The sequence below is a fragment of the Zalophus californianus genome, chromosome X (assembly GCF_009762305.2).
Source record: "Zalophus californianus isolate mZalCal1 chromosome X, mZalCal1.pri.v2, whole genome shotgun sequence".
Lineage (NCBI taxonomy): Eukaryota > Metazoa > Chordata > Mammalia > Carnivora > Otariidae > Zalophus > Zalophus californianus.
In genome coordinates this window covers 67968933-67983130 of record NC_045612.1, presented here as the reverse complement: position 1 = coordinate 67983130, position 14198 = coordinate 67968933, and the positions used below count along the sequence as shown (strand labels likewise).

Below are 14198 nucleotides of genomic sequence, written 5' to 3'. Positions count from 1 at the left end.
TGTTCAACATAGTACAGGAAGTCCTAGCCTCAACAATCAGACAATAAAAAGAAATAGAATGCATCCAAATTGGCAAAGAAGTCAAATTTTCACTCTTCACAGACAACATGATAGTCTACCTAGAGAACCTAAAGACTACCCAAAAATTGCTAGGACTGATACAGGAATTCAGCAAAGTTGCAGGATATAAAGTCAACCCACATAAGTCTGTTGCATTTCTATACACTAACAATGAGGCAGCAGAGAAATCAAGGAATCGATCCCATTTACAACTGCACCAAAAACGATTACATACCTAGGAATTAACCTAACCAAAGAGATAAAAGATCTGTACTCTGAAAACTATAGAACACTTATGAAAGAAATTGAGGAAGACACAAAAAATGGAAAAACATTCCATGCTCATGGATTGGAAGAATAAATATTGTTAAAATGTGTATGCTACACAAAGCAATCTGCACATCCAGGGCAATCCCCACCAAAATACTGCCAGCATTTTTCACACAGCTGGAACAAACAATCTTAAAATTTGTATGGAATCTGAAAAAATTGCGAAATAGCCAAAGGAATGTTGAAAAAGAAAACCAAAGCTGGAGGCATCACAATTCCAGACTGCAGGTTGTATTACAAAGTTGAAATTATTGAGACAGTATGGTGCTGGTATAAAAACAAACACATATATCAATGGAATAGAATAAAGAACCCAGAAATGGATTCTCAACTCTATTGTTAGTTAATGTTTGATAAAGCAGGAAAGAATATCCATTTGAAAAAAGACAGTCTCTTCAACAGCTGATCTTGGGAAAATTGGACAGCCACATGCAGAAGAATGAAACTGGACCACTTTCTTACAGCATACACAAAGATAAACTCAAAATGGATGAAAGACCTAAATGTGGGACAGGAATCCATCAAAATCCTAGAGGAGAACACAGACAGCAACTTATTTGACCTTGGCTACAGTAACTTCTTGCTAGACAGGTCTCCAAAGACAAAGGAAACAAAAGCAAAAGTGAACTATTGGGACTTCATCAAGATAAAATGCTTCTGCACAGCAAAGGAAACAATCAACAAAACCAAAAGACAATGGACAGAATAAAGATATTCACAAATGACATCTCAGATAAAGGGCTAATATCCAAAATCTATAAAGAAATTATCAAACTTAACACCCAAAAAACAAATAATCCGGTCAAGAAATGGGCAGAAGACATGAACAGACATAGAATATGTCCAAATTGGCAAAGAAGTCAAACTTTCACTCTTCACAGACAACATGATAGTCTACCTAGAGAACCTAAAGACTCCAAAGAACACATACAAATGACTATCGTGAAAAAATTTGGACATCATTCAGCATCAGGGAAATATAAATCAAAACCACAATGAGATATCACCTCACACCTGTCAGAATGGCTAAAATTAACAACACAAGAAACAACAGATGTTGGTGAGGATGCAGAGAAAGGGAACTTTCTTACACTGTTGGAGGAATGCACACTGGTGCAGCTACTCTGGAAAACAGTATGGAGGTTCCTCAAAAAGTTAAAAATAGAAATACCCTACTACCTAGCAATTTTACTGCTAGGTATTTATCCAAAGGATACAAAAATATTGATTTGAAGGGGCACATGCACCCCAATGTTTATAGCAGTAGTGTCCCCAGTAGCCAAAATATGGAAAGAACCCAGATGTCCATTGACAGATGAATGGATAAAGAAGATGTGGTGTGTGTGTGTGTGTGTATATATATATATATATAGATATAGATATAGATATAGATATAGATATAGATATAGATATATATATACATACACAAAGGAATATTATTAGCTATCATAAAGAATGAAATCTTACCATTTGCAATGATGTGAATGGAACTAGAGGGTATTATGCCAAGCAAAATAAGTCATCAGAGAAAGACAAATACCATATGATTTCACTCATATGTGGAATTTAAGAAACAAAACTGATGAAAATAGGGGAAGGGAAGGGAGAATAAAATAAGATGAAACCAGAGAGGGAGACAAACCATAAGAGACTCTTAACTATAGGAAACAAACTGAGGGTTGTTGGGGGGAGGTGAGTGGGAGATGGGGTAACTGGGTGAAGGGCTTTAAGGAGGACAGTTGATGTAATGAGCACTGGATGATATATGTTATTGATGAATCACTAAATTTTACTCCTGAAGCTAATAATATATTACATGTTAACTAAATTGAATTGAAATAAAAATAAAAAAATAATTATACCACTAATTCAAACAGTGGTTTCTTAGTCTTCAAAGTATCTATGGCCAGTGATTTTGCAATAGATTATCCTTCTATAGACTATCCTACCCTTAATTTACCTTTATCACTAAGAGGCCTTTTTAAAGATTATCCTGAATCTCTCTTCTGTAAATGAAGGTTATTTGCTTCTTTTTTCAACTTCTTTTGTTTTGTTTTGCATTTCTGCTTGCCTGTCTCTTTAGCCTTTAGGAAGTAACCATGATTCTTACCTTTTGATTTGGCTGTTGTGGGAGTGTAAATATAGACTTCCAGTAGGTCCAGGTAAAGAACACAAAGATGGCATGGTAAAATATGAGGTAGATAACTGAAATTTAAGAGAAAAAAAATCAGTGTTCATATTATCTTTTTTGTCCATTTCTAGCAGTTCAGAAAGACATAAAACTAGACCACAAATTTCTGTTTTGTTTTCTTATTACCAAGTATTTTCTATTGTTATTATAAAATGTTAATTCTTACCTTTTCCCCATGAAGTGACAAAAATAGGTTACAGTGCCAAATTTTCAGTGAGACCTTCTGGAAGTTGTATGTTTTAAAAGTTGCCATGTGATTCTAAAACTAAAGGGGAAATGTTCTTTATGACAATGTGAGGGAAGCTACCATAGCCACTTATCATTATCTCTGCCATTGTAGGTGCTAAAAGATGATAATGATAGTATTTGCACAACACTATAGAGTTTACAACATGATTTCATAATATTATCTCATTTTATTGTTTCAATAACTTTGTGAGATAGGTAATAGGATAGGGACAGTTGGTTATCAGGAATAGCTGATTATCCAGTGATACAGCTACATTATAATGTATCCAGGTCTTAAACACAGGATTACTGACTATAAATCACAAATTCTTTTCAGTAACCTCAAAGACTATATGTTCATTTTCTTTTTGCAAGCAATCTGGATTCATATTTATTGAAGGCAGTAGTTAGAGACATCTTTTCCAGCACTAGAAAGCAAGGTTCTACGTGGCTGCATAACTGAATCTGGTTAGAGCCACATCCCGGGACGAAGGCTAGTAGGGGAATAATCTTCAGTCCTAATTTTACATTAAAAACACTATTAAACTTAACATAAATATGACAGTGAACTTTCACTTCAGCATCAACATTGTTAAGGTAATTATGTACAGAGCAGTCACTTTCAACTTTGTTAAACTAATAAAACATGACAATGTCTTCAGATTATATGCTTTTTTGAAATGTGAGTTGTATCTGCGATAGTTGTAAAAGTTGCTTCTACTGCTCATCTTTTTATACTCTGTCTCTTGGATAGCTTTTCTTTTTTTTTTAAGATTTTATTTATTTATTTGACAGAGAGAGAGAGAGCACAAGTAGGCAGAGAGGCAGGCAGAGGGAGAGGGGGAAGCAGACTCTCCACTGAGCAGGGACCGTGATGTGGGGCTCGATCCCAGGACACTGGGATCATGACCTGAGCCGGAGGTAGCCCCTTAACCGACTGAGCCACCCAGGCGCCCCTTGGATAGCTCTTCTGATATCAGAAATTTCACTATTCTCCACATAGGCCATTATAAGACTGATGGTCACTTTACTGTTTCATTGTGAGTTCTCATGTGGCAAGGTGTTATTACGTCAATCAGAAAGACTCAAGGGAATGATGACTCAAGACCAAGTTAATAGGGCTGAGTGCCTTATACATATGTAGTTGAATTGAAAAAGCTGTACTCTCTTAGCCCAGTGCTCCTAGTCTTATGATATAATTCCTTTTTTAATGTGCTTCATTTGTGTAATTATGAAATCTCATTTTCAAATTCAAGCAATTTAAAGTAAAAAGTAAAATCTACCACACACATACATCTAGCCTCCCACCTCCCCCTCTTAGGGCATTAATACCTGTCTGCTGTTTGGTGTGTATCGGTACAGATCTTTTGATTTTTATGTGTTTATATGAATATATGAACACAATATAAATATGGAAATTTTGTAATATTTAAAAATTTTTTCATTGTATTTCTTTTGAAAGGTAATACATTCACAAAATTCAAAATTTGAAGGCATAAAATAGTACACAGTGAAAAGTTTCCCTTCCATCCCTGTCCCTCAGCCACCAAGTTTCCTTCCTAGAAGCAACAAATGTTATGGTTTCATGACTTCATTCTGTACCCTTTTATATTTTATACATATAAAAGCCCTGAAACAGTGTGTTTTTTTTCACACAAATAGTAGTATTCTATTCACGGTTTCATACCAATTACTTTTTCATCATCTATAAGTTGGAAATCATTCTATTTAATATAACTTGCAAAGAGTAAGCTTCTCACTTTCTTTAAAAATGTTGCATGGATTTTCATTGCATCAACATGCCATAATTTAACCGAAGTGTTTCTGATGAAAATTTAGTTTTTTCCTGTTCTCTTGCTACTACAAATAATGCTGTAATAAAAAAACTTTGTATATATGTCATTGGCACATATACTAAATCTATAGGGTCAGTTCCTTAAAGTGGGATTGCTAGGCCCAAACATAGGCCTTTTGGCAGATAATGTCAAACTGCCACTTAAAAAAAAAAGTTTTTTTCTGGTGTAGGGGAACCATAAGTTTCCACAGGACCACTCAGGTGATATTCAGGACAGGCATGTCCAGGCATTGCAGGGAAGAACCACGAGGGGAGCACTCACATGAGGGAAGCATGGGGATCCTGCTCACATGGAACCCACTGAACTCCCACCCACCTATCCACTGACACCTTCCTGCTGCTGCCCCACCCATGCACCCTCCCACACCTGTTCTGTGGCTGGGCACCAGAAGGTTCCACGTGGCCACTCACTGGGTTGTGGATCCCCAAGTCCTGTGATCAGTGTTGGGGTGGTATAGTGAGCAAGACTGGTTGGAAGGGACCTCAGATATCACCTGCTCCAACCCTTATTTCACAGGTTCAATTAAAGTACCTACAAGGGTCTGTTACACTCTGTCATCTCCCTGGTGGTTTCAGGTCACAGCAGAGTGAGGATATCAAAGTTCCATATGTATCACCCCACAAACTAGAAATCTTTTCATCTTTATAGTAAAAATTCACTTGGGGAAGAGGGAAGATAGTGGTGGAGTAGGAAGACCCTAAGCTCATTTCAACTCATGAACACAACTAAATAACTATCAAATCATCATAAATAGCCCAGAAATAGACTAGAAGCCTGACAGAACAAACTACACAACTATAGGGAGAGAAGAGACCACATCAAAGAAGGTAGTAACTGTGGAAATGTGGTTTAGGGGGAAAAGGATTGTGGGTGCTGTGGAGGGGAGATGTGGTCATGGAGAAGAGAGAGGGAGAGAGAAAGAGAGAGAGGAGCAGACAGGGGGATGCAAAAGGAGAAGGTTTCCCCAAAGCCATTGGCTTAGAAAATGAGAGGGGCTGAATTTAGTGAGTTCATGCAACCAGCAGGGCTTAAATCCTAGAGCTTTAGGGACACCTGGGTGATTCAGTCATTTAAGCTTCTGCCTTCAGCTCAGGTCATGATCCCAAGGTCCCGGGATCGAGTCCCGAGTCCCGAATCAGGCTCCTTGCTCAGCAGGGAGCCTGCTTCTCCTTCTGCCTGCTGCTTCTCCTGCTTGTTCTTTCTCTCTCTCTCTCTCTGACAAACAAATATATATATATAAAGCCTAGAGCTTTAAAGGTCCACAGGCTTGACTGGAATAGAGCTTGAAGAACAAGTGCTGCTCTTGGAGAGAAGGCAAGCACACAAACTGGGAGTAGACAGCATGAAAACAATGATTTGAAGAACACCTGGGACACAAAAGGGGGAGATTTATTTACTCTACTTGGAACACATCTCTGGGAGAAAGTGTTTGCAAGACCCCTCCCCAGGAACAAAGGAGCTGGATGGTGGCATTTCCCTCCTCCTCTCCTCAGCATAAACACAAAGCCATGTACAGGAAGCAGTGCAGAATTGACACTGGCTGCCTAACATGCTTACACCAAGCCCTTCACCCTTGTACTCTGATGGGACTGCCTTTCTCAGTCACGCTTGCCTCAGTCCCAGCAGAATGGGCCCTCCCCAGAAGACCAGAACAAATTCCTGCCCACACCATGTGTCCCAACCAGAGAGTTCTGCAGGACTTCAGTTCTGGTAGAAGGGGTGTCAGGTTTCATTTCATAAGCAGACCAGAGCACATCTAGTTAAAACTCACCACATTCAGACTAGGGACCAAACACTGCACACAGCAGGCAAGGAGAGCCTCTGCAGACTGGCTTGAAGGAAGTGCAGACAAAACACAACAGCAGAGTACAAGCAACACACACCAGAGACACTCCCTGAAGTGCCAGGCCCTTTGCACGACATGACCTCTTCTTCATAATGCCATTACTTTCAGGACCAGGAGACATAACTGGCTTTTCTAACACAAACAAGAAGGCAGAGACTTAGATAGAATGCCAAGACAGGAAGGTATCCTAAATGAAAGAACAATATAAGGCCATGGCCAGAGATGTAAGTGAAACAGATATAAGTAACATGCCTGCTGGAGAATTTAAAGCAACAATCATAAGGATACTCACTGGGCTTGAGAAAAGAATAGAAGACATCAGTGAGACCTTTACCACAGAGATCAAAGAGTTAAAAAAGAATGAATCAGAGATGAAGAATGCAATAAACAAGATGGGAAACAGGCTCGAAGCAATGAACAGTAGACTGGAAGAAGTGGGAATGATGCAGCATAGAACAATATAATGGAAACAACGAATCTGAACACAAGATAGGAACACTTAATGCAACATGAGAAGAGACTTAGGGATTTCAGAGACTCCATCAAACATAATGACATTCATATTATAGGAGTCCCAGAAGAAGAAGAAGAGACCAAAGGGGGCAGAGAATTCATTCGAGGAAATAATAGCTGAAAACTTCCCAAATCTGGAGAAGAAACAGATACCAGATTTAGGAGGCACAAAGAACTCCCATCAAAATCAATAAAAGCAGGCCAACACCAAGACATATTGTAATTAAATTTGCAAACTATAGCAATAAAGAAAAAAATCTTAAAAGCAACAAGAAAAAAGAAGCCCTTAACTGTCAAGGGAAGACCCATAAGGCTAGCTGGAGACTTCTCAACAGAAACTTGGAAAGCCAGAAAGGAGTGGCATGATATGTTCAAAGTGCCAAATGGGAAAAATCTGCAACAAAGAATACTCTATCCAGCAAGGCTATCATTCAGAATAGGAGGAGAGAAAAAGAGTTACACAAAGAAAAACTAAAGGAATTTGTTACACTAAATCTGCCCTGCAAGAAATATTAAAAGGGACTCTTTGAGGGCAAAGGAGAACCCAAAAGTGACAAAGACAAGGAAGGATCAGAGAAATCACCAGAATCAATGACAAAACAGGTAATAAAATGGCACTAAATACAATCTACCAATAATTACTTTGTAAATGGCCTAAATGCTGAATAAAAAGACAGGGTGTCAGGATGGATGAAAGAAAAAAAAACAAGACTCATCTATATGTTGTCTACAAGAGACTCATTGTAGACCTGAAGACACCTGCAGATTGAAAATGAGGGATAGAGAAATATTTATCACGCAAATGGATGTCAAAAGAAAGCCAGAGTAGCAATAGTTATATCAGACAAGCCAGATTTTAAAACAGACTGGAAAAAAAGAGACGAAAAAGGGCTCTATATCATAATAAAGGGGACAATCCAACAAGATCTAACAATTATAAATATTTATGCACCCATATGGGAGCACCCAAATAAATAAAATAACAAACATAAAGAAACTAATTGATTATAATATAAAAATAGTGGTGGACTTAACCTCCCAGTTACATCAATGGATAGATCATCTAAACAGAAAATAAAGAAGGGAACAATGGCTTTGAATGGCACACTGGACCAGATGGAATTAACAGATATATGCAGAACATTCCATACTAAAACAGCAGAATACACATTCTTTTCAAAAGCACATGGGTCATTTTACAGATTAAATCACATACTAGGTCACAAATCAGGCCTCAATAAATACAAAAAGACTGAAGTCATATCATGATCTTTTCTGATCACAACAGTATGAAACTAGAATTCAACCACAAGAAAAAATGTGGAAAGACCACAAATACATGGAGGTTAAACAACATGCTACTAAACAATGAATGGGTCAACCAGGAAATCAAAGAAGAAATAAAAAGATCATAGGAAAATGAAAGCACGATGATTCAAAACCTTTGGGATGCGGGAAAATGATCACAAGAGGGACATGCATGCCCAAACAGGCCTAGTTCAAGAAGCAAGAAAAACCTCAAATGAACATAACCTTTCACCTAAAGAAAGTAGAAAAAGAACAACAAAGCCTAAAGCCAGCAGAAAGAAGGTAAAAAGTAGAGCAGAAATAAATGATATAGAAACTAAAAAAGAAAACAAACAAAAAAACCCCCATAGAACAGATCGATGAAAACAGGATCTGCTTCACTGAGAAAGTTAATAAAACTGATAACCCTCTAGCTAGACTTATCAAAAAGAAAAGGGAAAGGACTCAAATAAATAAAATCACAAATGAGAGAGAAGAAAGGATAACTAAGACCAGAGAAATACAAACATTATGTGAACAAACTGGACAACCTGGAAGAAATAGATAAATTCCTAAAAACATATAAGCTACCACAACTGAAACAGGAAGAAATAGAAAACACGAACATACCAATAACCAGCAAAGAAACTGAATCAGTAATCAAAAACCTCCCAACAAACAAAAGTCCAGGACCAGATGGCTTCACAGACAAATTCTACCAAACATTTATTTACTTTATTTTTTTGAAAGATTTTATTTATTTATTTGACAGAGAGAGAGAGAGAGAGAGAGAGAGGACAGCAGGGGGAGCAGCAGGCAGAGGGAGAGGGAGAAGCAGGCCCACCGAGCAGGAAGCCCAATGTGGGGCTAAATCCCAGGACCCCAGGATCCTGACCTGAGCCAAAGGCAGACGCCTAATGACTGAGCCACCCAGGTTCCCTCTACCAAACATTTAAAGAAGAGTTAATACCTATTCTTCTCAAACTATTAAAAAAAAAATAGAAGAGGAAGGAAATCTTTCAAATTCATTCTATGAGGACAGCATTATCCTGATACCCCAACCAGAAAAAGACAGTACAAAATAAGAGAACTACAGGCCAGTATCTCTGTGATGACCATACATGCAAAATTCCTCAACAAAATACTAGTAAACTGATTCCAACAATACATTAAAAAAAATCATTCGCCAGAATCAAATGGGATTTATTCACATGATGCAAGGGTGGTACAATATTCACAAATCAATCAACATTATACACCATATTAATGAAAGAAAGGATAAGGGGCACCTGGGTGGCTCAGTTGGTTAAGCGTTGGGACTCCTGATTTCTGCTCAGGTCGTGATCTCAGGGTCATAAGATTGAGTCCCACGCTGGGCTATGCACTCAGCAGAGAGTCTGCTTGGGATTCTCCTCTCCCTCTCCCTCTGCCCCTCCTCCTGCTTGTTCTCTCTCTAAAAGTAAATAAATAAATCTTTAAAAAAATAATAAAAGAAAGGATAAGAATCATGTGATCATTTCAAAAGATGCAGAAAAAGAATTTGACAAAGTACAATATCCATTCATGATAAATACCCTCAACAAAGTAGGTTTACATGGAACATGCCTCAACACAATAAACGCCATCTTATGAAAAACCCATAGCTAACATACTCAATGGGGAAAGACTAAGAGCTTTCCTGTACGTTCCTCTACGTTCAGGAACAACACAAGGGCATCCACTCTCACCACTGTTATTTAACATAGTATCTGAAGTCCTAGCCACAGCAATCTGACAACAAAAAGAAATTAAAAGGCATCCAAGTTGGCAAGAAAGAAGTAAAACTTTCACTATTTGCACATGACATGATACTCTATACAGAAAACCTCAAAGACTCCACCAATAAACTATACTGATATATGATTTCAGTAAAGTCACAGGATACAAAATCAACCTACACAAATCTGTTGCATTTCCATACACCAATAATGAAGCATCAGAGAGAGAAATTAAGGAATCATTCCCATTTACAAGTATACCAAAAACCATAAGATACCTAGGAATAAACCTAACCAAAGAGGTGAAAGACCTGTACTGGGAAAACTATAAAATGCTGCTGAAAGAAACTGAAGAGGACACAAAGAAATGTAAAAACATTCCATGCCCATAGATTAGAAGAAAAAATATTGTTAAAATGCATATACTACCCAAAGCAATCTACACATTTAATGCAATCTCTATCAAAATACCAATAGCATTTTTCACAGAGCCAGAAAAAAACCATCATAAAATTTGTATTTGTAAAGACCCCAAATAGCCAAAACAACCTTGAAAAAGAAAAGCAAAGCTGGAGGCATCACAATTCCAGACTTCAAGTTATATTAGAAAACTAAAGTAATCAAAACAATATGATACTGGCACAAAAATAGACACATAGATCAGTGGAACAGAATAGAAAACCCATAAATGAATCCATAAATATATGGTCAATTAATCTCTAACAAAGCAGGAAAGAATATCTAATGGGAAAAAGACAGTCTCTTCAACAAATGGTGCTGGGAATACTGGAGAGCATCATGCAAAAGAATGAAAATGGACCACGTTCTTACACCATACATAAAAATAAACTCAAAATGGATTAAAGACCTAATTGTGAGATAGGAGTCCATCAAAATCCTAGAAAAGAACACAGGCAATAACCTCTTTGACATTGGCCATAGCAACTTCTTTCTAGATATGTCTCCTAAGGCAAGGGAAACAAAAGCAAAAATAAACTACTGGGACTTCATCAAAATAAAAGCTTCTGCACAGTGAAGGAAACAACAAAACTAAAAGGCAACCTAGAGACTGAGAGAAGATATTTGCAAATGACATATGTAATAAAGGGTTAGTATCCAAAATATATAAAGAACTTATAAAACTCAACACCAAAAGAATGATTAGTCCAATTAGAAAATGGGCAGAAAACATGAATAGACATTTTCCAAAGAAGACATCCAGATGGCCAACAGACACATGAAAAGATGGTCAATATCACTTATCATCAGGGAAACGCAAATCAAAACTATAATGAGATATCACCTCACACCTGTCAGAATGGCTAACATTAACAACACAAGAAACAACAGGTGTTGGTGAGGATGTGGAGAAAGGGGAATTCTCTTGTATTGTTGATATGAATGTAAACTGTTGCAGCCACTGTGGAAAATAGTATGGAGGTTCTTCAAATTTAAAAACAGAACTGTTCTATGATCCAGTAATCACATTACTGGGTATTTACCCACAGAATACAAAAACACTAATTTAAAGGGACACATACATCCTTATGTTTACAGCATCATTATTCATAAGACCCAAATCATGTAAGCAACTCAGGTGTTCATCAGTTGATGAATGGATAAAGAAGTGGTATGTATATTTAATGGAATATTATTTAGCCATCAAAATGAATGAAATCTTGCCATTTGCAACAATGTGGATGGAACTAGAGGGTATTATGCTGAGGAAAATAAGTCAGAGAAAGACAAATACCACATGATTTCACTCCTGTGGAATTTAAGAAACAGAACAGATGAACATAGGGTAAGAGAAGAAAAAATAAAACAAGATAAAATCAAAGAGGGAGGCAAACTATAAAACACTCTTAACTATAGGAAACAAACAGGGTTGCTGGAGGGGAGGTGGGTGGGGCAATGGGGTAATTGGGTTATGGGTATTAAGGAGGCACTTGATGTAATGAGAATTGGGTGTTATATGTAATGATGAATCATTAAATTCTACCCCCTGAAACTAATAATACAGTATATGTTAACTAAATTTTGAATTTAAATTAAAATTAAAAAAAACAAATAAGCAAAAAAGAGAGAGGCAAATCAAGAAACAGACTGTTAACTACAGAGAACAACCTGATAGCTATCAGAGAGGTAGTGGGTGGGGGGATGGGTTCAATAGGTGATGGGGATTAAGGTGTGCCTATGTTGTGATGAGCACCAGGTGTTGTGTGGAAGTGTTGAATCACTATATTGTACACCTGTAACTAATATTACACTGTATGTTAACTAACTGGAATTTAAATAAAAGCTTAAATTTTTTTTCTTAGTTTACATTATCACCAATGAATAATAGTTACTCTTCCTCCAAAGCCTAGCCCTTGTGAAGTGTTACTGGAATTTTTGATCTTAGACAATACTTTAAAATTGTTAAGAGTCTCTTAACTATAGGAAACTGAGGGTTGCTGGAGGGGAGGTGGGTGAGGGGATAGGGTAACTGGGTGATGGGCATTAAGGAGGGCACTTCATGTAATGAGCACTGGGTGTTATATGCAACTGATAAGTCACTAAACTCTACCTCTGAAATCAATAATACACTGCATGTTAATCGATTTCAAATAAAAATAAAAAATAAAAAAATTGTTTCTTTGTGTTATCTTTTCTCGCAGAGAATTTATTAAGATGTTACATGTATTATTTCATTTATTCCTCAAAAACACTACATGTAATTGATTTTTAATAAAAATAAAATTATTCTTTTGTGTTATCTTTTGCTATGGTTTTGTTTCTTTGATTTTATGAAGTTTATACAGGAAAGATTCCATGTCTATTTAAGTTAGAAGGGACATAAACTAACTCCTGTCCTTCAGTATGGAATGGGATTATGGAACTTCTGGTTGCAAAGAAATTAGGAGAAAATAACTTTCTTGTGCACCTCAAAGGTAATAAATCTCTGCAATTTCGTACCCCTGAATGTTGCAAACTAAACTCATACTTGATAGTGTTTTAAGGGTATTTATTTTTCTTCCAATGATTGAGATGGGAAGTGTGGGATTTTAAATTGTTCCAGCTAATACTACAAATTAACGACTGGTTTAATCATAAAATTTAAAACAGCTGACCCTCGTTCCTGTATTCCAATGTTTCACAGAAGTTATGAGTACTTTTTTTTAATAGATGGGTAGAAAATGAGGGATCATGAGGTTAAATGACTAAGTCAAAGTCAATTACTGGATTGGTAGAATATGGAATATAGTATAGATTTTATAAGAATCGTAGAGAACATACACCTGAAAAACATAACATTGTATGTTAATTGTAATTCAATTTTAAAAGAAAAAAATCTTAGAGAACATAGAGATCCTCTAGTTTAACCTCCTCATTTTATAGAGAAATAATTGAGGCACAGGTAGGGTATGTGACTTGATTAGGGTTACCTAGCAGAGTTATGGAAGCAAAGGAACCAGAATCCAGGCTGCTTCATTCTCAGTCCAAAGCTCTTTTCCTTGGAGCAGTGGGTCCCAAGTTTCAGTGTGCATCAAAATCACCTTGGGAGGTTATTAGAATGCAGATCCTCAAGCTCTACACCAAAGATTCTGAATCAGTGGTCTGAAATGGGAGTCCAAGAATCTAACAACTCCTCCAAGTGATTCTCAGGCAGATGAGCTATAGAAAACAGGGCTTTAGGGGTCATTTGGTGGTTCAGCCCACCATCCCAAGGGGAAGCTCCTCTCCAACGTCCCTGGCAGGCAATTTCCACATCTCTGCCACATTTCATCCTGCAGTGAGTATTATATTATGGGTGGGACCCATGATTCTCAATTTTGTTTTTCCCTATATATTTGATGTTCCTAAGGTATGAGTCCAAATGTGTGGAAATTCATTCTTTTTCTGCCTTAAAACATGAGAAACATAGGGGCGCCTGGATGGCTTAATCTGTTAATCGTCTGCCTTCAGCTCAGGTCATGATCCTAGGGTCCTGGCCTCGAGTCCCGCATCGGGCTTCCTGCTTAGCAGAGAGTCTGCTTCTCCCTTTCTCTCTCCCTCTGCCTCTCCCCCTGCTTGTGCTTGCTCTCTCTCTCAAATCAATAAAATCTTTTTTAAAAATGAGAAACATATTTCTTTATATTTTGTAACTG

At 37.3% G+C, this 14198-nt stretch overlaps 1 protein-coding gene across 3 annotated transcripts in view; it reads right to left on the bottom strand.

Moving 5' to 3' along the window:
- Nucleotides 1-14198, bottom strand: part of ZDHHC15 (zinc finger DHHC-type palmitoyltransferase 15) — a 152246-nt gene that overhangs the window by 89437 nt on the left and 48611 nt on the right. For all 3 annotated transcript variants that reach the window (XR_003522533.1, XR_003522534.1, XM_027607767.1), the window contains exon 3: nt 2501-2595. Coding sequence is in view for 1 of the 3 variants with exons in the window: in XM_027607767.1 (XP_027463568.1) it covers nt 2501-2595 (95 nt within the window). In the remaining 2 variants the exon portion in view is untranslated. The remainder of the gene's footprint in view (nt 1-2500; nt 2596-14198) is intronic.